Source organism: Mizuhopecten yessoensis, unplaced genomic scaffold, assembly GCF_002113885.1.
Source record: "Mizuhopecten yessoensis strain PY_sf001 unplaced genomic scaffold, ASM211388v2 scaffold11103, whole genome shotgun sequence".
NCBI classification, from domain to species: domain Eukaryota; kingdom Metazoa; phylum Mollusca; class Bivalvia; order Pectinida; family Pectinidae; genus Mizuhopecten; species Mizuhopecten yessoensis.
The window spans coordinates 1,072,771-1,100,001 of record NW_018408881.1 but is presented as its reverse complement, the minus strand read 5'-3'; the positions used below and the strand labels follow the sequence as shown (position 1 = coordinate 1,100,001).

Sequence of the window (27,231 nt, the reverse complement as noted above, 5' to 3'; positions counted from 1 at the left end):
TTATCCCTTAAAATAAATATATATATATGCCAATCTGTCAAAACCGTTCTTGGTATGAAAAATGCTGTTGAAATCCCCAGGGGTAGTATAACGGTAAATCCAATTTGGCGGACACCTCGCCTCGAAAACATAAACAAAACAGACAAAACTCGCTAGAAGGATATTGCATTAACGGTTGTTTACCTATCGTGTAAAGCATTTCTGTTCTCTTTGTTTTCTGTATATATTTTAAACATTAGATGATGTATATTTGTATAAATTTCGGTACTATTTACTTGTTTCTGAATAATTAAACTTTTAAATTAAGTTACTGTCACTCAGTCTTGACTTGAGTTTACATACACTGATACAGTTAGAAATTGAATAGACCTAAATTTAAATTTATTTCGAGTTTCAGTGTTGTCTGACATACAAATACTATACAATGGTTGGTCTGTACATAGTTTACATTAAATATATCTAATTGATATGACATGCTTTCGTTTCTCAATATCATTTTAATTTCTTATATAAGTAAAACTTGTCAGATCATACACCATGTACATTAATACATCAACATACAAAATTTTGTTTTTAAATATTATTTTAATAATTTATCTGACTAAAACATACCAGATCATGTGTAATTACAATGAGTATGCTTGAAGACGAGTACCCTTCAGACTCCTGGGTAAGCAAATGCCACAACAAAAGGAGGGGCTGGTATATACAGTGTACATGAAGTATACCCCTTAACGGAGTTCAACAATCAGAAGCAACTACAAAGCTGAAGAAGAAGCCCTTATTCATGCTGCACACTCAATCAAAAACAAATTAAGTTGATAACACAACTCAAGTAACTTATTCCTGACTGATGCCAGCTCTCTGTGCAACGACAAGCTACTTCAACTTGAACAAGCTTTAGTCTGACAACAGTACAACAGTGGATCCCTTCTCACTGTGGAGTTTGGGGTAATGAACAAGCCGATAAATTAGCAAAGAATGGTGCTGAACAATAACAGGAAGAAAATCCAGTCTGCTACACATAAATGAAGACTATCATCAAATCTCTGTTCAACACCCATCAGCAACAAGACAGTTACCACCAGCTAACAAGATCTGACCAAACTACCATCTTCCGACAGGACACAACAGACTCAATCAACATCTATACAAAGTCCTGAAAGTTGTTTCATCTCCAATGTGTCCTTGTGGAGAAGCAGAGCATGATACTTCATACCTGTTACAGTCATGCAAGATCCATCAGGCACTGTTCATGAGAGATAAAATATGGCATTCACCAACACCACTCAAAGAAAAGTTATATGGACCAGTGGATGCCCTTGGCACAGAAGACCACCAGATTTGTTGAGGAGACTGGGTATTCAAGTGTAAGAAGGCGAACGATAATAAAGAAGATGTGTAATTACCACTGAGACTGGTGCATCAATACCGTAGGCCTATGTCATACATTGTGTTTTGTAAGGGGAGGTAACTCTTTGTGAAGTAACATTTTAGCATCATCTCAGGATTGAGGGGCGATATTTAGCATGAAAATCTTTCATTTTACAATAGAATAGATTGGTTCTGAAATTGTGGTAAAAAAAGAGAAAACGAATTCTCCCATATGTACCATGTTATTGACCTTGTACGCTTTTTTGGTTGTTTTCAGGAAAATGCTAAAAAACAATAATGAAATTTCACGATTTCAAGAAATTCTTAAAGATCTAATTTTGAAGATAACATGGTTCTGATTGCTGTTTTGTAATCAGGTTATGGTAGTCTCTAAGAAAATGACAAGAAATAAATTACTTTTTGTTTGAAAAAAAATAGTTGGGCATAGCTACCTTCAATATAACTATAGCAATCTGCACATAAAAAATACCCCTCTTATTTTTTATGTACATCTTTTTATAGTTACATTGATTAAACGTCAGACTACTATACATGTGGTTACATGAAAAAATCATCAAGATTCAAGATATCTTATTGAGTATTTCATGGCCAACAGCCCATATTAATACAGTTTGTAATTTTGCACAGTATATATCAAGTTATAGTTGTATAACAGCATATCTAAACAGACTGCAGATGTACCATAATGTACAATTTACAAATACCATATATCTGTGACTTCCTTCATAACTTTCATCCTGTGATTCCATCCCATCTTCAAATATCACAACGTTTCCAACTTACATCGCACGACTCCTGCCCATTTCTGGATGGCTGGGTCGACGGGGACCGTCCTCCTAAGACTCGTCCACGACTGATCCATCCTATAAAGAACCCAACTCCTACACCCAAGCAGGCAGCCGTTATAAATTCCTTATTGTACAGTCTGTCCATCTCCTTCTTTCACTTTCACAACTCTCACGTGTATTTTTTTTAAAAGTCTGGGTTAGAGAAAAGCTCAAAATTTATTATTTACTTTCGGAATTTATACAAGCGCTTTGGTGACAAGACTGATATGCCATTATCACTGACTGCAAATCCTGGCCAATTCAGTTTTCTCTAGGCAATACGAATGGAGCTTATCGCAACTTATAGCCAATGGTAGATGTTGATAAATAAGGAGAACTCACGCTGAACCAATATGTCGACTTCACGAAACAGTGATATTGTTGTATGTCTAAAAAATACACCGAAGGGGCGACTTAATTACGACCGAAGTCGACATGTGACAAAGGTAAACGGCTAGAGAAGAGTCTGATAAAAAAATCTATAAATATACTAGAATTATTATCATATTACTATCATTGAATCATAGACACCTCGGCACCTACTGAAGTCGGTACTTGGACACATCTGCACTAATATTTTCGGCACTTGGTCAGGTTGGGCACAACGGCGCATATGGGTAATAATCCCGCATTTGGGTACGTAACATCTTTGTATGTTATGGTTGAATGCATGCGCACTTCGAATCTACTTTCACTATCCTATATAAAAAATCAAAATTTTGTACTTCACTTACGTTATTGAAAATCGCCATATCTATTGGTTATTACAAACAACTTTAGGTTGAACAGTTTTCGGTTTTGAAAGTACGACCTTTGAAGCCTTAGAAAAGTCGGGACATCTAAAATCACGAAAATGTCAAAACACGAAAAAACGTTCAACCAAAAGTTGTTTATAATAACCATATAAATAGCTATTTTTAATAAAGATAGTGAAGTACAAAATTTTGATTTTTGATATAGGATAGTGAAAGTAGATTCGAAGTGCATTCAACCATAACATACAAAGATGTTACCCAAATGCAGGATTATTACCCATATGCGCCGTTGTGCCCAACCTGTTGGTTACCTTGGCACTTTTATTTTCGGAACTTGGTTACTTTGGAACTTTTTTTAGGGCAAGTCGGTACTTATTTTTCAGAATCTTGTTTGATGTTTGAGTTGCAATTGAATCTGAAAGCTATGGTTGGTATTCCGTGTCATCCTATCCAAACTTTGTGGTGATATGTATTCAAAATTGATATAAAGGGGAATAACTTGTTGAAAGTGGTATATGTCTTCTATGGAATCCAACCACCATCATATTTCCCGATTGGAAATATTGTTTTAATGAGTTAATTCTAATTGCCAGCACAATCAACTGTTGAATAGTTTGAAGATATAACGTTTTACGAAAATTATACATTGCCTTAAGCTTAATCTTTACCTTTTATCTATATAGTGCAATGCCATGATATAAGATTTTTCTGGCATTTTATTTTTCCTTGACTTGTTTGTATAAAACAAAGAAATGAATTACTCTATTGATGTTGTGTTATAGAGAAACCTTTCATAAAAAGTATAAAATTATAGGAAAACTTACCACAATTATATCCATATCACATAACAGTTACTGTATATATAATCACCCATCCTGACACTTAACAACAATGATATGAAATGTGATGTGAATTTAACTATAATAAATATAATAATAAAATTTTCCCTCTGAAATAGTACAGCTATCTATAGATTTTCTGTAATCACCAGAGATAGTGTACAAATTCTCTTCGTACATGTATAATTATGTTTAGTTGAAATTTCAAGTAACCAAAAAAACAAAAAATTATGTGTATATCGTTGATTCAATATAATGAAATATTCAATTGAATAATTCTATCCTTTTGCTTTCAATTTTTATATCACAAAGGAACCCATTTCATTATAAACAACTATTGAAATATGTACTTAAAAGTCTTTTAAACTTTGGTAAACACTGTAGTGCACTGGAGTTACCATTGTTGTGCACTGTAGTTAATTAACATCGTAGTGCACTGGAGTTAACACTGAAGTGAACTGAAGTGCACTTCAATGTTTTGTCTAATGCACCTCCTTGTGCACTACGAAGTGCACTAGATACCAAGTAAAGTTTGCTCCCAACTGTACATAAAAGTAATGTCTCTATGAATCTCCATATTCAGCGAATTCTAGCTATAGGTGTAATTTTTATAGGATTTTTCCATACTTTTTTATGCAGAGACAAAAAATGCTGAAGAACCTCAAATTGTGAAATCATTGAAACACTGAACACAAAATACAAGCAAAGTTCCGGGTGGAAATGTTAGTCCGACAGCCAGAAACTTCTAAAATTATATTGAAACAATTTGGCATCAAAACGCAAGGCAGTAAAACAGCCACATGTATATTACACACCACTGTAAAATTGTAACAAAAATTGCAATAAATCTTACTAATTACTTATTAATGTGACTGTTCTCAGGTCAGCTAAAGTGTTTCTTTACCTAGCTATATAGCTAGGGGACACGGTAGTCGAGTGGTAGGACGCCGGGATCGTGACCGAAGGGTTGCGGGTTCGACTCTCGTCACGGCACTGTGTTGTATCTTTGAGCAAGATACTTTACTCCGCTTGTTCCAGTCTACTCAGCTGTAAATGAGTATGTGGTTTGGCAGTGCTAAAATTGTTGAGTGCTAGCTGTTAGCGCCAAAATGGCAGCTGCGGTTGTATGCTCCCCAGGGAGTTCAGAAAGGTATTGGCTGGCTGCAAAGGCCCCATAACCACAGATAATAATTTGTGAACCGCTTTGATACGACCTACGAACTAAGTTGTGATAAAGCGATATATAAAAACCTCGAATTATTGTTAATATTTATTATTATTACCTGAATATTTAGACATCTATTCCTACATGTACTGGAAAATATAGCAATGTTCTGATGTAAACAAGACAATTTTTTTACACAGAGCCAGGATCAATCTACTCTGTGAGCATATGTACTGCAATTCTTAAAATAAATAAATCAATATGTATCATGTTAACTCATAATTGTTAACTTCTCATTTATTTGTAATTTTCATAGCAAATGATAGATTCTTATATGAAAATATTTATGATCTTTTTCCCCTTTTACAGAAATTCTTAGATCAGTGTTCTTCCCCGCCGGAGTTGAAACATCTTCACGACGAGTCCAAATATAGATACATCAATCCAAATTATCAACGCAAAAACCAACAGCAGCTGAAGGAAAAAGGAGATGAAGAAAAACAAGAAAAATCTGAAGAATCTTCCTATGATGAGTATGATTTAATTTTGTTTCATATCGGTGAAAAAAAGGTCATTTTTCCAAGTGCTTAGATCTATAGTTGAACCACCGACCACAATTTACTAGTCTGTGCAGTTTTCTGACGATATAGATAAAGGGGAAAATTTCCTATACAGTAGTAGCCAATTTATTTAACAAGCGACTATATATATAGATGACACACCGGTCCACTTTGTCATACTTTTGATATAATTTTCCCTTGAAAGAACTCACTCTGGTTATATTGGGTTAATATAAGCATCCTAACACCATATAAGGTCATATGGGAGAGACACTGCCTGAGTATACATTGAACAGCAAAGTTAAGGAGATTATAATTAATGTACTAAGTATCCTGGTCCCTACATGGGCCAAAATATTGGAGGACTTTTTTTCCAAGTTTATCTGTTGGAAATTGAATCCGGTGATCTAGACTACATATATTTCTATAGTTTCATATATATATATATATATCACAAAGTCCAACAGGCTCCGAAGCATTCATTGGCAATAGCAATTTTACAAAACATTTAGAAATAATTAATTAGTGCTATTGTATACATTTATACCCTGGTAGCAATAAGGATAATGTAGGGCTTTTGACACTTTCTAATCAGCATCCATATTTGTAAAATTACAAAATGTTTAAACCAAAAGAAAGAGCACTTTAATTTGAAATAGGTAAAATTATATGTTTCAAAAACACTTCCTAATACCTTTATCTTGCAGTGAAACTGCTTTTTGACAGTTTGTAGTTTGACAGGTAATGCACCATCAGCAAGACACATACTCGTTACCAAGCAAGGACAAACTAAAATGTTGACAGACAACCTAAAATGTTGACGCTTAATTCTTTAGAAACGATAGCCGAAAGAGTCATTTTTTTTTCATCTCAATTGAAAGCTTTTTAACATGCACTCTCAGCTTTATCTTCTTACCCTCTTTTTGAAATCTGGCATGGTTTATTGTTAACTCTAAACAGCAGTTGCGAGGACTCTGGATCACTGGATTTTGAGAAACTCCGGATCAAGACCTCGCCCTGTAAGCCTGCCCTGGCAGTGTCTCCAGACTTTGCTCGGAGTGTGAAGGCTATAAAGGAATATGAACACCAGTATGACAATAGGGTCAAGGTGAGCCTAATTTGTACCCCTGGAAAGACTTCTGATTATATATGTGGCCTGTGAATTTTTGTGATGTGTAATATTAATCATTATAAGAGGCATGGTAGTCTAGTGGTAGGACACCGGGCTCTTGACCGAAGGGTTGCGGGTTCAAGTCACATCATGGCACTGTGTTGTATCTTTGAACAAGATACTTAACTCTGCTTGTTCCAATCTACTCAGCTGTAAATGGGTACGTGGTTGGGCAGTGCTAGAATTGTTGAATGCTAGCTGTTAGTGCCGAAATGGCAGCTCCGGCTGTATGCTCTCCAGGGAGTTGGAAAAAGATATTGGCTGGCTGCAAAGGCCCTATAACCACAGACAATAATTTGTGAACCGCTTTGAGATGATCTACAAATTCGGTTGTGATAAAGCGGAATATGAGAACTTAGAATTATTATTATTATTATTAATATTAACAGCACAAGATACTTAACTCTGCTTGTTCGAGTCTACTCGGCTGTAAATGAGTTTGTGGTTGGGCAGTGCTGGAATTGTTGAATGCTAGCTGTGAGCACCAAAATGGGAGTTGAGAAACATATCGGCTGGCTGCCAAGGCCCTATAACCACAGACAATAATTTGTGAACCGCTTTGAGATGATCTACAAATTAGGTTGTGATAAAGCGGAATATGAGAACCTGGAAATATAATTATTATTAATATAAACAGACTGGTTGGATGGGGTGCGGCTAGCACCTGGCATGTACCAACTGCCGCTTTCTCCTTTCTCTTCTGAAAATTTAACATGGTATATACCCCTTGTGAACTGGGGAACATGTCAATGAAAATAAATGGTATATAAAAAGAATTGGAGACTTATAAAAATCCTTCCTTCCACATTCTACTGGATACCATTTTGACCTCGGCATACTCAATCTCAGACTCTGTTTTAAGACTTATACAATTTCATTAGAATGTCCATGATTTTGATAGAGCATGAAGTTGCTTTAATTGTAGACAAAGTATGGTTTTTGGAAGTATTAAATTTGAAAGTTCAGTTAAAGGTTTGGAATTTTGATGGATTTAAAGGCCAAACAAGACCACCCAAAGCATACATAGTCATTTGTATGGTTCAGAAAAAAAGTTTTGAATTTGTAATACGAAAGATCTTGTGTATTTTGTGTTTCTGTCCCGAATAAGTTAAAGTTAAACAAGTATCGTAGATGTCTAAGGGATCAGTATACTACAGTGTTTGCTTAACATAGAATTGCATGTTCGACACTAGCACCACCACTTTCCATATATGGAATCTGATTTCTCCTGATATTTACTGTAACATTTAACATTCTAACACATTTTTTCAGGATGCATTGGAGAAAAAGGCTAAAGAGTTTCAAACACACAGTAGTGAGCTGCAACAGAAAGCACAGAAACAACTGAAGGATCTGGAACGCAAAAACATAATGAAAGCCCTTCAAGTACAAGAGACCACACTTCTACAGCATAAAAAAGGGTATTTAGGATATTTGTATACTTCGTATATGTGTGTAAAACTGGGATGTTAGAACCTGGCCTTGCTATATTACCAGACACCCATTGATTTGATCAAACTAGGTTTTGCCAATTATAACATGCTATTGATCTCTCAGTTGCACTGTAATCGAACAGCATATATTCATACGGTTGAATACCGTTGTACTGTATTATTAAATACTGTACATGTATAATACCGTTATACTGTATTATTAAATACTGTACATGTATAATACCGTTGTACTGTATTATTAAATACTGTACATGTATAATACTGTTATACTGTAATATTAAATACTGTACATGTATATTAGATTTTTTGTTATTTTTTCCTACATCTTCATTTGTTGTATCATATTCATGTGGAGCTCAGCATTTTTTTGTAAATTGACTTTTATATTTGTAGAAACATCAGGTTAATATTCACTTTATATAATTAATTATTATTATTATTTATGATGTCACTTCAGTTGTACATTTACAATGTTCTCTGCCACATACAGCACTTTTCTTTTGACGATTTTCATATCTGATATAACAACTAGGGATTTTTATTTTGGTAGATATGCCTTATATGGACGTGAAAAATGATATTGTCCTCGACTTTCTCTCGGTCAATATCACTTTCTCAGGTCCATAAAACCACATACCAGGTATGCACCTCAACAAAGGTCCATAATTGTTTAATATTCTATTTATGGTTATTGGTTATTTTTCCCAGGACAGATGAATCTGCAAAAGTTCAGCTGAAGATGCAGGAGGACCACAGAAAACATGCTCAGGTATTAAAGTTACTTTGTCAGAGAATGAAATACATGGTTATCTACATCTACACAGAGAAAAATTACCCCCACCCCAACCTACCCAAAAATTAAGATAAAAGGGAATCATCTGTGACACGTAAACTCTATAAGCAAGAAAAGGTGGAGTGTAATTGCCATGAAATTAAGATTGGAAAATATGACAAGATGTCGTAAGATATGATCATAATATTTTTTTTCCAACTTTCAGATGCTAGAAAGAAAACATGAGAAGATTCAAGAGGAAATTAGAAAAAAGTAAGTTGATGGATTTTTTTTTATTATTCAGTAATACCAGAAATACGATGCATTCAAAGAGGGAAATATCTTCTGTATAATGTAAACCTGATAATGGACGTAAAAGGTTATTTGGATTATTTTAAAATTCTTATTTAAAATAAAACAGAATGCAACTACAATACATGCTGACATATATTAAATACATGATATTATCAGATAATGGTGGATCAATACAGGGGAATTCTGCCTCGTCTAGATGGTGTGAGGCTTTTTCGCTGCTATTTTAGCAATGACTTTTTGTTTTGGGTTTTTGTATTGCATAATGGTTTAAAACCTCGATTAATCCAGACGTAATAAACTAATGCTCTAAACAGTATATCAGCCAGCCACAAGTCTGATGATGTTACTGATGCTAATAAGTTCTCAATGCTTTGACAACAGTACTGCAGTGGTTAAAAGACCTAGTTCTTTCATCGCAGGAAAGTGTACTGACGCATCCTGTTGGTAAACCTAACATGTATCTAAGGATGTATGTAATAAAAACAATGTAACTTTTTTGTAGTAATTAAATTCTTTCTATTGATGAAGACTATCTTGAAGAAAAGGAAGGTTTGGAAGGGTGCGGGTTGTGCTTATTACTGGTTACCCAACCTAAGTATGAAAAGTGGGAAAAGATTGGATGGGCTTATTACCAGGCATGGGCTTAGCATTGGTAAAATTCAGTATTCTGTGACGATTTAAGCAAGATTTTCTGACCAAAGACATTTGAATTGATTCGACTAAATATTAACAAATTGATGAATCATCCAACTTTTTTCTTTTTTTTTTCAACGTTGTTTTCTTTGCATTTTGGTTCACAGAGAACAAGAAAAGAAGGAGAGAGAAGACAAATTGAAACAACTGTTAACAGACCTTAACACTGTCCAGAGCCGAATACTAACTATACAGCCCAAATGTGCAGTACAGAACAAGCTGGCTGACCAGTGTAAACTGATAGTGGAGAGAATTCGCAAGACCACCACCGACCTGGAAAACCATATCATCCATGAGTTACAATCAGGGGAGATAAACCAAAGCCTTCCGGACAAACTGAAGGAAGCCGTCATGTTTGCACTGAATGCTTATGAAGCTATATCAAAGAGAATAGGTAATTAAGATTGAACTGACCTTGTACAAGGTTTCCATGATGCAATTAGTTACCCCCTCCCTCTCTATAAACCAATACCAAGGGGAAAAATAATCAACTAGTAGTGCTAATAGTTTCCCCCTTAAGATTAGGGGATTGGAGGGGGGGGGAAATCAGCTAGCTAATTTCTTTGTTCGAGAGAAAAATACAACAACTTTGGGTGGGATTTTCCTGGCTGGTTCTTTTTCTAAAGGATGGGGTTCGTTGGTTATCAGGGTTTAATGTCCTATCAACAGCTAAGTTCATTTAAGGTCGTGTCCCTAGATTTGGGAAATATATGACTGCTACAATGGTTTCAGAAAGCTTCCACTTCTCGTACAGGTGGTATAAATCACTTACAATTTGATTGGTTGTGAAAAGTCAGAGCCGTGAGAGACGACAATCATCACATGGTCTCATCATTAGTAAACATGTAGCAGAAAGATGAAAATTAGAAAAAATTACAAGGTTCAGATGATGGCTGTAAATAAGTTAGAATTACTACAGGCATTATCATATATCACTTAACCGTAGGGGAGGGATGGGAGGCACTTTTTCAGAGACCCCACCACTCCATCTGCGCTAGCCAAGAGTTACGATCCAGTACAATCTGGTGAACAACAGCTAGAGCAGATCGTACTATTGAAGACGCACTACCCATAAAATCTAAAAAATGATTAAATTTAAAGAATGGTAGGCAGATCTGATTTAATCGTATCACCCATAATATATAAGGTAAGGTGCCTCCCAAGTACTATTACTATACATTATGGATAACCCTTACAACAGACTAAATGTTCTGAAGAAGCAACCAGATCAAAATAACCTTCGACAGCAATTGGAGTTTGAGAGATTGACTTTTTTATGTACTCTATACAAGGATAAAATGAGATTCAACGTCCATTAGTGGATGGTCAGTGAAGTTCTGTATTCTTAAATAGAATTCTCTAGTCTGCCCATAAAAGTAATGTTCTTTGAATTTTCATGTACTCTGATCAAACAAATTCTGATTGTTGAGATTCCAAAACATTCTACCGAAGCACCGTTCTGACTTTTAGGTTCAAATAGTAACTTTGATAGGTTGATAGAATAATTTTCCAATAGTTTAATAAATGATGATAATATAAACTTATTTACAGAAGAGGAAAACAGGAAGATAGAGGAGGAGAAAGCAAAGGCGGCAGCAGCTGCCGAAGCTAAAAGACTGGAGGAACAGGTAAGTGTTGGGCAACACCCGTAGATAAGTAAACTCAGCTTGGAAAAATGTTTACAAAGACCAATTACACAATGCGAAAGCTGTGAATTTCCAAAGCACTCTCACTGTTCTTTAGTGTCAAAGTTCAAAAAATGAAATTAATAAATTAATATTTAATGGTCTCCTGTTAAATAGCATATTTTACACACGGCAGAATACTTGCAGTCCATACCAGGAAATTTAGCCCAGTCAAACCTGCGCCCCTTTGCCGGTAAAAATCCATATTCGCCCAGTTTTAATTTCTCTGTTAACATTTAATTATTATGTTTATTATATTGTTTACTAATATTTGCTGTAATGATCAAATCACCCTCAAAACAGTACAAACAAGGCGAAATCCAAACTGTATTTTGAGACTAATCAGATAAACAGAATGGCCGATAGGCAGCCATCTTGTATTTCCTTGATAAGTTTATATGCCCTAAAGAATCGATCAATAATACCATTCAGGCCAAGGCAGCAGCTGCTGCAGCAGCCCCAGTAGCTACCTCTACGCCGATACCTTCGTCTTCAGACAAGAACAATCCATCTTTGACACCCGGGATCTCGCCCGTGACTGAAGCCTCTGGAGCGACACAGTGTAAGTACCCCAGACACGTTTATAGGGAATTTCCTCCGACTCCAAGAGTCCTGCTACATCATCGGCTAAGGTAACCATACAGGTTCCAAGATTCAAGTATAAACGTATTTTAATTCATTCACCCCTGAAACTTCATAATGAACTATTCCAATCTTCGAATTGGAAGAGGTCAAATGTGTCTTCAGGGATGAATGAGTTCAGCTCATTAAGTAAAATCTTTTGGGCATTTGGGGGCCTCTTGTTATTACAGGCCTGTATCCTCTTAACAAAATAGCTAACTTTATTTCAGTAACAATTTCCATACCACATTCTATATTAATATTACCGATATCTGAAGTTTGGGAATAAGGATGCTACAGGACGTTGATGATTCACTGATACAATGTATAAGGAATATTTGTGGAACCATTTTCACATTTGTTGTTTTCAAAATATATCCTATGAACATTAGCTTGTTCAGATCAGTGCCCATATTAGATCATACTGTTTATTATCCCCTTGCAACAAAACTTCAAGGGGATACAGGATTCTGCCTATACGTATGTTTGTATGTTACACTCTGTGTTATTGGTCTAGCGACTTCATTCCTCAACATAATTTCATGAAACTTCATACAAGTGTTTTGTATGGCAATGCCTTGAACAAGTTCGCATTTCGGGTTTCTACGTTGAAGGTGAAGGTCACTGTTACTATTTTTAGAGAAACATTGTCATCGCTCTAGCGACTTCATTCCTCAACATAATTTCATGAAACTTCATACAAGTGTTTTGTATGGCAATGCCTTGAACAAGTTCGCATTTCGGGTTTCTACGTTGAAGGTGAAGGTCACTCTTACTATTTTTAGAGAAACCTTGTCATCGCTCGCGCGACTTTACTCTCTACAGGATTTCATGAAACTTCATACAAGTGTTTGGTATGACAATGTCTTGAACAAGTTTGCGTTTCGGGTTTCTACGTTGAAGGTGAAGGTCACTGTTACTATTTTTAGAGAAACCTTGTCATCGCTCGAGCGACTTTACTCTCTACAGGATTTCATGAAACTTCATACAAGTGTTTGGTATGACAATGCCTTGAACAAGCTTGCGTTACGGGTTTCTACGTTGAAGGTCAAGGTCAATTACTACTTTTGTAAATAAAAACTTTGTCATCGCTCTAGCGACTTCATTTCCTATTACATATGTCACAATGTGTGAACGCGAGGGGATTTGTATCACTTGTGTTGCCTTGCTACTTATGAGACCAATATTTATAAAAAAAATGATAAATATATATATTTATGTTATAGTGGCAGAGCATGAAATTCAGTGTGTAGATATAGACGCGTTCCAATGGTACACCAAACTTCAAGACAATATGAAAAAGACAGAGGAGCTCATAAAAGCTTTATCAAGCCCAGAGGTATGTTTTAATTTCAGCTGAATACAATAAGGAAACCATGCTTTTCAAATCATTATCAGAACCTGTGGAGTTTTCTATAAATTACGTTAAATTTAATGATAATCAGATTAACCAAAATTTCTAATTTACATGTAATTTCTTGTTTTGTATGGTTGTGCTTTGCTAAGCTTGAATTAATTTTGCTGTGAATGGAAAGTAGAAAAGTAATTTGTAAGAGATTTGTGCCTCACTGTATGCATGTATATGACAGTCAAGAAGGAGTTGTCATGTTGATTGATCTGTTGTAAATGTTAAACTATTTTTCATCAATTGTTATGATGACTGATCTACATTGTTTATAATGACAGCGGTGTTTCCACAATAGTGAATCGTCAGAGGTTATCATTATGCTACTGTTTATGGGATTCTTTGTATAACTCTAAGTATAGGGGAGTTCCTTTAGTTTCTTGTTGTGTTATAAATGTTTTAAGTAGGTTTTATTTATTTCAAAAATGTATTTCAGATACATTTTCTTGTGCTTAACTAAATATAATCATGTATTCTTATTGCAGTCCAAAAAGTTGAAATTTGACTTGCAAAAGGCTGTCAATACACCGATTAATGCCATATCTCAAGTCAGCGGTGAACACATGCGAGAGAAGCTGAAGCGTCTGCTGGACTTGATGTCAGGCAAGTCTGTGGAGGTGGGCAGTAAACGAGTCAGTGTAGGTGTCCACCCACAGGCTCTTACCTTCTGTAAATATCTAGCCGCCAAGATGTTTGTGGTAAGTCAACAGGCCATCCTTGTTTCTTTTTTAAATTTAACTGTAGATTTTCTAGCTCATTGTCATGGAGGCTTTATTTTATTCAAGGTAAATGTATAAGTTTACACCATGGCAAGATATTTTTGGTGTAGAAGCCTAAGTGTTTGTTTTGCATTTGGTGACCTCTGACATAGGTAATTTCAATGTGATTTGACCTTTGACATGTGACCGCTGATATAGGTAATTTCAATGTGATTTGACATGTGATTTGACATGTGACCGCTGACATAGGTAATTTCAATGTGATTTGACCTTTGACATGTGACCGCTGACATAGGTAATTTTAATGTGATTTGACCTTTGACATGTGACCTCTAACATAGGTAATTTCAAGATGCTTTAACCTTTGACATACCAGGTATTATGATTTATTTTACAAAGCTATTATTGAGCTCTGTCTACTTTGGGTACCATTTGATGACATTATTTACCAATGTGAGGTTGAATTCCTTAAAAATATATACATTAACATATTGATAAATGGTTGAAAAATCAACTCTGCAGCTGAAATTCCTTACTCTGTAGCTTACATGTCAATATCTGCATAATAGATTCAAACTTCTGCATAATAGATTCCAAATCCCCACTTTTTCAGTAAAGGTATATATAAATCATTCTACATCAGTTCTTCAGTTATTCTTTGCTTTTTTCTAATAAAGTTGTGTTAATTAAAAAGATCATTTTAAACACATTTAGTTTCTTTCGTTTCCTACAAATTGACGATTTATTTCTAGAAAAAAGGAGACGAGCAGGTGTCGTCTAAACACGAGACAGCGTTTGCCACAGCGATGGTATTCGTTGGTCTGTGGATGGAACATCCTGACATTGGAGAGCTGTTCCTGGGTCACCTCCACAGCGCCTGTCCCTACACTGTCCCTTACTACATCCCTAGACAGGAGGGCCAGTCGTCGGAGGACTACCGCAAGTACGTACCCTCGTCCTTGAGCCCGAAAACAACGAAACTGAAGCTTAGAATCAAGCTTTAGTTATATTAGTTTTTGGCTTACAGTCTGTATTTACAAACCTGAAGAAAATCTTTCAAATCGTTTCTGGTTTATTAGTCAATAGGAGAGGAAGCAGGACAGGGAAGCACTTCTATATTTGAATAATTGTTAGCATTTGTATAGGTGTCCCTAGAAAAAAATATTATGATGTGTAGTAGATGTCGCGAAACAAAAAATTGACTCTCAAATTCAACCCCCAACCCTTTCTTATTTTTTTTTTTTTTTAAATGTAAATTTAATGACAAGGAAATGAAGATGCTACTTACTGATTTAAAAAAAATACATGCCAAAACATTTACAACTCAGGGATGTACCATTCCATTTGCCCGACGCCCAGGGCTGGTAGATTTTATGTTGAAGCTAGTGAAAATATATGACTATCATTGTTTATATTACAGAGCGTTGGGCTACAGATACAACTCTGACGGAAGTGTGGAAAAACATGACCAGTTCCTTAAGAGGATGTCCGGTATGATGCGGTTATATGCAGCCATCCTCGTAGCACCACCCCCTCCACTCCGGGGAACAACCAACAGTCACCCATACGGAGTAGAAAATGCATGGATTTGGCTTTCACGTGTGATGAACATCTATCCTCATCCGGACATTACAGCGACCATGATTTACGACATGTTACATGTAGCTGGGAATGCTTTGTACACCAGATACGGGAAACAGTTCCAAAAGCTCTTATATATGTTGATCAAGGAATATTTACCAAAATTAAAACAAGTGGCCACAGCCTCAGGTGGCGGGCCACTGACTCGACTAGAGACTTTTCTGGAAACTTGCCTCAAACACAACAGGCAAATACCGCATCCAGAAGGATTCTTACAAGCAGACTTCTGGCTTTCATCTTGACGTAAACATCTTTAGCAGAACTAATACCAGGTTACCCAATCCAGAAGGATTTTTACTATTAGACGACTTCTGATTTTCATCTTGACATAAACATCATTAGCAGAACTAATATCAGGTTACCCAATCCCGAAGGATTTTTACTAGCAGACTTCTTGCTCTCATCTTGACAACATCAGTAGCAGCATTGATGCTGAGGTGGTTAAAGTTGAAAAACACCTGTTTCTGACATAATTATCTTAATGTCTCAATAATTACAAACAAATATTTCAAATTTCAGTCAACAGATAATACCCACCCCACAGCCTGCTTCAAATTTTATTAAGCATCTTTTGTTAACAGATCACTGTATTTACTGATGTTTAAATAGTGTCCGACCAATGGGTTTGTGATAGAGGACCTATACTGTTACCATTCTAGAAATTATCTAGTCCCTTCTTCCCCTGAGGATTTCTGTTGAAGAGTTCCTATGTGTGCTTTACATTGTTTACATGTTATGTAAATTTTCCATATTGAAGTATATTTAAATATCATTTTAAATAACTTATTTAAAAATAACAAAATTGTTTTAAATTCCATCTCACTAATGACACAGTCATTCTATTTTAATATGGATTTTTTAACGGACCTATTTGAAAAATACTATATTGTAGTAGACATCAGAAACTTGCTATTTGTACATGGTATGTTATATTTTCGGTTTTAATTATAACAAAATCATGAGCACTTGAAATCTTACCCAGAAGTATTATTTAGAACAGAGTGCATTTTACTACTGTCACTAGTCAGAAATTGATATTGCTTATCTTGTTGACTATATTGGGTTAGCGGAATTTGCCAATGGACTAGTAAAAACTGGAAATAACTTTCCCAATTGACAAGTGGTATTTAAAATTAATTTTTAGCTCTGCATGATGGTTATCAACTTCTTTATCGAAAATAAATAAAAATTTCACAAATTAAAATATTTCATGAATGTCTTGTTAAATTGACTAATCACAACTTTGGCATGGATTTGATCCTAATTAGTTTAAAAGGAGATCATAATCATTCATCATGTTTTTACCACTTTTTTCTTATTTATTTTCTTCTTGTATACAAGGTTTGGTTCGTGGGACAGTGTGATCAGAAAATCTTCTTTTATAAATGAAATGTTGAATCAAAATTTTCACCGAGTCTCCTTCAAAATGACATTTAGATGGTTTTAGCAGATGAGATTGTTCCAGACAAAATCTAAAAATCTAAAATCTACGGTGTAACTATTGTTCTTGATTAGTTTTCTGTCCTAATCCTTACATTTCTTTTATTTTCTTGGCATTTATGATTGGAAGATTAACAAGAGATTACAGGGGCCTCTGAGGTCGAGCTTACATAGGGTTTCAATTTCTTGTCTTACATGATCAGTATCCACTCCCTCAGCATGGATGTGCTCTTTTATACTTGTTCAGAAATGTAAGGATTAGAACATAAAATCAATCGAAAAATCATTTCTTCTATGTACAGTATTACAAAATTATATGTACTTGTCATGTCCACATAAAAACATAAAAATCAGAAAAATTGCATTCAATATTGCCTTTAAGAGTTATCTGAACAAACTCATTTTGCCTGGAACTTGAAATAACCTGAGGTTTTCAGGGCCTTTTTTAAAACTATATCCATTAATCATCATACATATAAAATAAAGATGCAATTTTAATATCAAATTTATTTAAAAAGTGAAATTAATTACACGACTAGCTCTCTTGTTAATCAAATGATGTTTTCTTGATTTGGGGCATTTTCATAACTGAGGGATCCTACTTAATTTGACAACTTTGATGTCTGAAGATATTATAATGAAAACATATTCTTACAATTGTACAATCTGTCGAGTTGTTCTTCTGAATGTCATTTTATTTTATTAAAATTTTTATGATGCATCATGAATGGGTAAACTATATATTTTTTTCATCTCACAGTTATTATAAATATCATGTTTTGTCAAATAAAGTCATGCGAAATAATAATGTCTTTGCTTATTTATTGCAAGAATCAATCTACATTCTTATGTGGATTTGATGAGGAACTCCACAATGAAAAGTAATGACGATAATAATCCAATTCATGCTAATCAAGTCAGGCATTTTTTTGTCGAACTTTCGAAAACCATGCAGTGTTTAGTAGGAATGATTGGCCTAGGCTATTTCATTAGATACCAGTAGTTTTTGTAAGGCATCCTTTGCTATTTCACTACATAACCGGTATATTTTGGTAAGGAACAGTTGGCTTATTCAACTAATTATCATTGGATTATTAGCTCACCTAGCCAAAGGCTCATAGCTTTCTGGAATGGAGAGCAACAAAACATGCAACGAAAAATTACCTTGATTTCTTTTCAAGGTCAAATATGTCATGAACTCCAAATAACTGCTTCGGAAGAATCGGCAGGCCTGGAATCACATTAGGCTGGAAGCTTACCAAGATAGAGTGTAACAAAGTGCACAAATAAAAGTGACCTTGACCTATAGGCTGGAGTTTTTTAAATGAGTAACCTTTTATAAATATCAATATCACAGGGGTCAAATATGTCAAAAACTTATTTACAACGACTTCTGAAGACCAAAAGACAATTATGCTATTAGGCCGATAGTTTCCAGGGAGGGAGCCGAGCAAAATTTGTGAATAAAATTGATCTTGACTCATATTCTAAGTCACAGGTGTTAACGAAAAGAACAGAAAATGCCTTCAGTCATGATATGAGGCCGGGGGCTTCTCAGGATAAGAGCCCAACAAACTGCAAATTAAAATGACCTTGGCCTATATATTCAAGGTCTCTGGGTTAAAATTTGTTAAAATGTTCTTACAACTTCTGAAGAATAGAAATGCCTAGAGTCATGATACAGTATTATACTGGTAGGTTTCGGGAATGGAGCCCATCTAAGTTTGCAAATGAAAGTGACCCTGGCCTATATTCAAGGTCACGGGAGTGAGATATATAAAAAAAAAAACACTCAAATTGACCCCTGAAGGGCTTAAAGGCTTACTATCATGATATTTTGCCAGTAGCATGCTGGGATGAAGGGCTATGTCATTTGTTTAAATGATGACATTTGCCTTTATACAATGTCATTGTGGTCAATTATGTCAAAAACTTCTTCTGAAGCATTGAGAGGCTGAGAATCATGATGTCAGTTTGGTAGCTTCCTTTATATATGAGCATAGGGTTGAAATGTGTTAAAAAAACACTCTAAACCACTTTTAACTAAAAAGCTAAGGGTGATGATATTGGGCCAGTAGCATGATCTGATTAAGAGTTATCAAGCTAGTTCAAATGTTCCCTGAATTCAATATCATGGGCCAAATGTGTTGAAAACTTGTAAAGCAACTTCGCCTTAATAACCTAAATTCTTGGGTGATGATATATTTGGCCAGTAGCTTGCTCGGATGAAAGGTGCTATTACGTTTATTGAATGAAAGACCTTCACCCATTTTAAACGTCAAAGGAGTCAATTGTGTTGGAAACCTTTAAATTACATCCCCTGAATAATAATAAGTCCTAGGTCGATTATATTTGGCCGGTGGCAATGATTTAGAATAAAATTGAGTAATTAATTAATTGTTTTCAATTTTCACATTTGATATTTTGATCGTTTCACATTAATTACGCAAGTTACAAGAAAGTGGGTTTGAGCACAGAATCCATGCTTGAGCATGAGAACAGTCCATGAATATGGGCCCAGGTGTCCCTGATTTTATTTCTGTTTTGTTATCTCCTCTGCGTGCCATCCTCTTCAGATTGAACTTATTTTCTGATTTTGTCACTGTTTGTTAACACTAGTTCTTTTCAGATTGAATATAACCCCATACAACTATTCCGTCTTTGCGTATTGCAGAGTTATCTTCTCTTGGGAGCAGGTATTGATTGTTACGTCATTGGTTTGTGCGAGAAAATTACGTCGTTTTCTCAAAAATTGATGACGTTACTCTCACAAACAAGAGACGTAGCAATCAATACCTGCTCCCAAGAGAAGATAACTCTGCAATACGCAAAGACGGAATAAGACATCTAGTAACAGTTTCTATCTTGACGAATAAAACTGAGAGGATGCCAATCGTCATGACCTTTCCCCGGTAGTAATGATGGAATAGTGTTCACATGTTTTTCTTTCCTATTTTATTTTCTGATTTATCAACCACTCACCACAGTGGGTTCTCTTAATTGAGAGAAATAGTAAGAATCGAAGAATTGCTATGGTCACCGTGACCCTTTCTTCTGGCTATCAGATTACTGTGTCAAAATATATGTTCACTGCATCCTAAACTTATAGCTAGTTGTGAATAATCTCCTGGATTCTTGTAGCTCAAGTTCAATTTCGACACTTTTTAAAGCAAATACAAATGTATGAATGAAATACTGTATTAGCCAAAAGTTATAGATTTGTAACGTACAGGCTTTTTTAGACATTTTTCTTTTTCGTTATATTTCTTCTTATGTTCCGGTAATTTAGGTTTGTATTTTCACTCTTTTGACCAGAAATGCTACTGATGAGTCTTATAAAGGGACGAACTGACCATATGTGCTGTAAAATGTTTACTTTGTCCGGTAACTGCGTTGAACAACAATATTATTAAATAGGTGCTTCACTACTTCACATTTCTAACAGTTACTTTAGTGAACATAATGCTTGTTATGTATTTCTGGGTTAAGCAAGAGACACGTTGACGGGTGCAGCATGTGTGCATTTTTCTTCCATTTAAATCGAGGGTCGTGGTGCTTTTCTTTAGTTGAAGTGTTGCTTTTGATGTTTAGAAGTAGAGGTATTTATTCTCAGGAAATAAAGCGATAAAACAAGAAGACCAATATTGGATTCAATTTTGGTAAATGGAAAAAAAAAATTAAAAAAATGTTTTTCTACATGATATAATGTACAATGCTCAATGGTATCAAAATTGTATGTCTTTCCATTACTATGATGATATCTGTGATTTGTACTGGTAGCATCTTGCATGTCTGTTGGAAACCTGGTGTACATACCGTGGCAGGAACCATTTGATATGCATTTTATTTATGATAATAATAAAAAAAGAACAAAACATGATATTTTTATGAATATATTTATATTTAACAATTAACAATTACACAATATCCGTATACTTCGTTTGAGTTTTATATGACAAATTGCACCATGTATATTCCGTCTTTGCGTATTGCAGAGTTATCTTCTCTTGAGCGCAGGTATTGATTGTTAAGTCATTTGTTTTTTAGAGTAACGTGATCAATTTTTAAGAAAACGACGTAATTTTCCCACACAAACCAATGACGTAACAATCAATACCTGCTCTCAAGAGAAGATAACTCTGCAATACGCAAAGACGGAATATATGCTTGTAACATCACTCACAGACACAACATATATGTGTGTAGCCAATGACAAATTGTCTGATAAAATTATCAATGAGAAGTACTACATTATGGTATGATGTATATGTTGTTATGGATATGCTTCTAATTCAACATAACAGTTTACAGAATAACTTTCTTTAAAAAAAAACAAATGTCTATCTTTATCTTATAAATTGTGTTTGGATCACAGTTTTATGAGTATTTCCTCATGTAGATTAAACACCGCTTTTTAAGATACCAATACACAGCTGCAGAAAATTATTTAAATCCTCTGGAATAAAATATTAATATAGACACGTCGAAATACAATCTCTCAATACACCTGGAGTCATATAACATAAAATACATTAGGCATTCACCAGTCAGTATACTAAAAATGCCATGATAAATAAAAGTGTAGATAATGTTTCCTTTAAAATATAAAACTCAACAATGAAAGACGATTGTGATTAAAATCAATATTATGATTAAACATAACAACATTTATATCCTGATATGTTTATCATAGATGAAAAGTATTATGGAAAGGTAGTTATATTCAAAATACATTCTGGTCAAATAAAATGTGTTGTTAGTTCCCTATCTGCTGCACGTATAATTATTTGCCACTTACCTAGAGGAAAATTTAAACAATAACAACCTGGCTCTTGCTCTACTGACTTTTTTTTAAAATACTATATTTTGGTAATGAAGATATTCATTGCTATTTCCCTATAACATTAAGTAACGAAACCTTAAACAACAACAATTGTGTTGGCCTTATCATAGACGTAACAACCTGACATTTATATGAACAGATGAACAAATAATATTCGGAAGAAAAATAGACACAGTATAGAAGCAATGGCGAGACCAACTTCATTAACAACCTAGGAAACACATAGACAGATAGTGTATTAACCCTTTCACCACTGTAGACCGTAATAGACTCATCCCGATCAATGCATGGAAGAGTTTACTTAAGTTACATAGGGGTGAAAGGGTTAACGAACCAAATGGGATAGTATTCCTTGATAAGACTATATGATACTATAAATATTTAATGACATTGAACTTGTTTTACATGTATAAACGTTTTTTAATATCAGCTGAATTATTAAATTAAAAAACGCCCAAGGAATTACATGTGCAAAATGGAACAAAAAATATTTATTTGCTCAAATAACGTCACATTATATGGAAATAATGCTGCACTGCTACGTGCGCACATCAAGCATTCCACTAAACAATTATCACTACCTCAACTACATACATGATCCGTTGATCGCATAACACTACGCTTACAGAAACTTTCACGAAGTGATGATGGAAAATGACAAAAACAGAACGAATAGCGGGTATATAAAAAACTGGCATATTTTGCCAAGTGCGCTAGTCACGACATTAAGCTTTGCCCTGATATGTCACATGACCATGATATACAAACCTCTCTGTGCCATTGGGACAAGGGTGTTAAGCACCATCAGGCAATCTCATCCTCTGCGTTGTCTAGATCGGTTTGGTCCCATATAGGTTTTTAATCCACACATAAATCAGATATAAACTGTAAATTCACATACACATATGACAAAAACCTTTTTATCATCTTCAATGATATTTATCAGTTTGGAAATATGTGATACCGAAGTTTTACTTTTTTTTAACAAACAATGTACGTATAAAACGTGTCGTAACGTTTCAAGACCGACTGGTTCCTTTGTCAAACTATGACTCCATATAGTTATGAGTCATAGCTTGACAAAGGGACAAGGCGGTCTTGAAACGTTGCGACACGTTTAATACGTACATTGTTTGTGTAAAAAGTAAAATTTTGATATCATTTATTATCATATTCTTTGAACCACGATGAACCAGTTTACCTTATTCCAAATATCTTTAAAAAATGATTTAATCATTTAACTGCTGCTTAATTGCGGAACAAGAACTGAATTTAAACCTGTTTGTGTCAACGGGGATGGAAATTCATATCGAATTTAACATAAAACTCTTTTTTCACCATTATACTTTGCTCCTTTGTTAAACTAAAAGATCCGTCCCATGTAACCTTACATACCCTTGACCTATGTAAACAAAAACAATCATTACAATAAAAATTGAACAGCATATTTTAGACATACGTATTACCGGTCCTTTGTCGCATATAAACAACCAGGTACATATATCAAATATCAATGCACTGCTAAAAACTATATATAAAATACTGCAATACCAATCTAATGCAACTAGCAATTATTTGGCGTTGAAGAGTTCTTATAGGTTTCAAACAACCCTATTTAAAATAGTCGATACATATATTACAATATTATCTCTTTTCAACAAACACAGCTTGCCTTGTAGGTACAGTATCTTATGCAACTAGCAATTAGTTAGCATTGTAGATTGCTTATATGTTTTTTACAACCATTTTTATAGTAACCGATGCATATATATTACAATATTATCTCCCTTTTTAGCACACACAGCTTGCGTTGTAGGTATATGAACTGTTTATCGAGGTAAGAGTAGTCATCTGTATCGGGTCTTTCCGGAAAGCGTCGGGTAGAATATACAGTCCGTAAAATTGGTTGACCCAGGCGTTCATGGCCAGTGAAACGAACAGGATACTGATGATATTGATCACAGAACCGCCAATCAGCTGTGGAATTTAGGACGGACCAATATAAAAAGGCAAATCAATAGTCGTAGAAACATGTAACTTAGCCAATGAAATATAAAACATTGTAACAGATTCATAAAACATTGTCATAGAAACATAAAACATTGTCATAGAAACGTAAAACATTGTCACATATTCATAAAACATCGTCATAGAAACATAAAACATTGTCACATATTCATAAAACGTTGTCATAGAAACATAAAACATTGTCACGGATTCATAAAACATTGTCATAGAAACGTAAAACATTGTCACAGATTCATAAAATATTGTCATAGAAACATAAAACATTGCCACAGATTCATAAAACATTGTCATAGAAACATAAAACATTGCCACAGATTCATAAAACATTGTCATAGAAACACAAAACATTGTCATAGAAACATAAAACATTGTCGCAGATTCATAAAACATTGTCATAGAAACACAAAACATTGTCATAGAAACAAAAAACATTGTCACAGATTCATAAAATATTGTCATAGAAACATAAAACATTGACATAGATACATAAAACATTGTCACAGAAACACAACACATTGTCACAGAACCACAAAACATTGTCTTAGAAACATAAAACATTGTCATAGAAATACAAAACATTGTCATAGAAACATAAAACATTGTCATAGATACATAAAACATTGCCACAGAAACACAAAACATTGTCACAGAACCACAAAACATTGTCTTAGAAACATAACACATTATCAGAGAAATACAAAACATTTTCATAGATACACAAAACTTTGTCATGTACACATTACACAATGCCATATAAACACAAAGCATCGTCATATAATCAAGGTATCGTCATAGAAACAGAACACATTGTCATAAAAACATAAAACATTGTAATTTTTACAACACACAACTTAAATATAGTCGTTGAAACATCAAACATGTAGAAAAATGAAATAGTTATATAAACATAAATCACTTATGGTGGTATACATTGGTAATTTGAGCTACGCTCGAAAGACACGTGACAACTTTGTTAATGACATTTCTTATAAATTGTTTATATGAAGATGTACTCGTTTTGTTTTCTATTAAACTTGCTAAAATATTTCATAAACAGTAATTGTTAACTTATATGACATACCATATCCTTAATATTTAGATATCCTGTGGCGAAGACGATCGCATTCGGCGGGGTCCCAACAGGAAGCAGAAACGCAAACGAGGCTGCTAAAGCGCATGGTATCATGAAGTATAGAGGATTTATCTCAAGTTGTATTGCCTGTAAAAGAGAACAATGATAATGTAAACGAATGAAGTAACGAGAGATAATATGAACAGTTTTAACATATAAATACTGTTGGTCTTTCACAATTGGTCATTTGTAAATATAAAGTAAATTCGAGACAAATATATCTCGAATTTACTTTCATTATCTATGTGGCTTTATTCCGTGCAGTATCTTGGTCCGTAGAGGTACAAGTCAAGTAAATAATATTCAATATATTATAAATATTGTATGGTAACTTATTTATGAAACTAGTTTTCTGAATAATTACCTCCCTAACTTTTTATATCTTTCAACAGCCTGTGATATCAGGAACCTGCATATATGTATATACAAACAACAAACTGAACTTAATTTCAGCTGAAAACGCTTTACTAAAATAATTGGAGAGAAAAAAACTGGTTTTCTCTTATCCGTCCAGTGACATGTATGCTGGTCTTACAGTGTGTCGGATTGGACAGGGTTTTATCTGTACATTTCAGTCAAACTTTCGCCCTTCGCCCATGAGATCAATTTTCGGCCATTATTAATTCCGCCCTCCACATTTAATTCAGTATATTATGTTTTTAATAATATTCGCTGTGATGATATATTCGCCCTCATTATGGAAAGCGAAAAAAATGAACTGCATCGAAAATAAATTTCCCTGTACACAGGAAACACACGTACCAGGTTACCGACGATGGGTAGGAACAGTGTAGCTGTGGCCGCGTTACTGGTGATGTTGGTGGCCGCTGCTATTATGAAGGCTAGCACAAGGGCGATTGCCCAGGGTGGCATCACATTTAGTACGATCAGCTGGTCACTGACCCACCCCGACAACCCAGACGCCTACAATAGACACAGTATGTTCTAGGTATGTACATACTTCACTTTACTTATTTATAGAAACAATTATTTGTTTGTTCCAGAAGCCCGAGAGTCTCTTTGTTTTTCAATTAATTAGCAGAATCAATTTCTCGTAGTAACTACAGTTCACTGAATACAAACTTTTATATGACGATGACGCTATTGTGATAATATCGATCTAAGTATCTTGTTTCATTCATTATCATTTCAAGCTTAATTCCTTCTAAATCAAAATTTCTACATAAAAATATCTTTTACGGCATAATTTCTAATTTTGATTGACATACTTATACAGGGCCGTTTAACACTTATAAATAAAAAAGAATGTCTATCGAAGATTTATTTTGCAAATTTAAATTCTTACACTTTCAAATTTTCATTTACATAATATATTTGCTACTTTTTAAAATGTCATTTTAATCATTTAACAATTCTATTTGTTTATTTGAGTTTAATATATGTATACATGTACGGTGTATACTAATGCTTACATTATAGTTGTTTTGGGAAGATGTTACACAGCCTGAAACATTTTACATATTACTTACACTACATGCGTCCGCGAGTGCGAACCCCCCACCCATTAGTATGATGACCCCCCAGGCAAGTTTCCGGTTGACTGTTTCCCAATCAAGCAGGGGAATATATTCGTCACTGTCGCTGTTGTCGTCCTCAGAATCTGCATCGATGTCGTCTATAATAAGTGAAAATTAAACATTGATACAGGTATTCCGTCTGTGCGTATTGCAGAGTTATCTTCTCTTGGGAGCAGGTATCGATTGTTGCGTCATTGGTTTGTATGTGCGAGAAAATTACGTCGTGTTCTCAA

At 34.6% G+C, this 27,231-nt stretch overlaps 3 protein-coding genes across 3 annotated transcripts in view; 1 reads left to right on the top strand and 2 right to left on the bottom strand.

Annotated features, from left to right (window-relative positions):
• The window catches only part of LOC110465848 (peptidyl-tRNA hydrolase 2, mitochondrial-like), a 13,422-nt gene extending 11,027 nt beyond the window's left edge, over nt 1–2,395 (bottom strand). The window contains exon 1 of the mRNA XM_021521954.1: nt 2,179–2,395. Coding sequence (XP_021377629.1) covers nt 2,179–2,328 — 150 coding nt within the window. The 5' untranslated portion in view covers nt 2,329–2,395. The remainder of the gene's footprint in view (nt 1–2,178) is intronic.
• A 41-nt stretch (nt 2,396–2,436) lies between these two features.
• On the top strand, nt 2,437–18,262 carry LOC110465847 (nucleoporin GLE1-like). Its single transcript, XM_021521953.1, has 13 exons — nt 2,437–2,668; nt 5,351–5,514; nt 6,502–6,649; nt 7,985–8,133; nt 8,875–8,935; nt 9,165–9,211; nt 10,054–10,340; nt 11,498–11,574; nt 12,064–12,193; nt 13,479–13,591; nt 14,143–14,355; nt 15,129–15,319; nt 15,797–18,262. Exons 1-13 carry the CDS (start codon nt 2,576–2,578, stop codon nt 16,257–16,259), a joined length of 2,136 nt encoding a protein of 711 aa, XP_021377628.1. The 5' UTR covers nt 2,437–2,575; the 3' UTR covers nt 16,260–18,262.
• A 5,144-nt stretch (nt 18,263–23,406) lies between these two features.
• LOC110465845 (solute carrier family 13 member 5-like) overlaps nt 23,407–27,231 on the bottom strand; it is a 39,510-nt gene continuing 35,685 nt past the window's right edge. Inside the window, exons 11-14 of the mRNA XM_021521947.1 lie at nt 26,951–27,096; nt 26,223–26,384; nt 25,410–25,547; nt 23,407–24,277 (exon numbers count right to left, since the gene is read on the bottom strand). Coding sequence (XP_021377622.1) covers nt 24,092–24,277; nt 25,410–25,547; nt 26,223–26,384; nt 26,951–27,096 — 632 coding nt within the window. The 3' untranslated portion in view covers nt 23,407–24,091. The remainder of the gene's footprint in view (nt 24,278–25,409; nt 25,548–26,222; nt 26,385–26,950; nt 27,097–27,231) is intronic.

Coding starts and splice junctions, on each gene's coding strand:
- LOC110465847 (XM_021521953.1), top strand. CDS start 2,576: ATGTCGACTTCACGAAACAGTGATATTGTTGTATGTCTAAAAAATACA. Junction 8,134..8,874: donor CTTCTACAGCATAAAAAAGG/GTATTTAGGATA, acceptor TATTTTTCCCAG/GACAGATGAATCTGCAAAAG. Junction 9,212..10,053: donor CAAGAGGAAATTAGAAAAAA/GTAAGTTGATGG, acceptor TTTGGTTCACAG/AGAACAAGAAAAGAAGGAGA.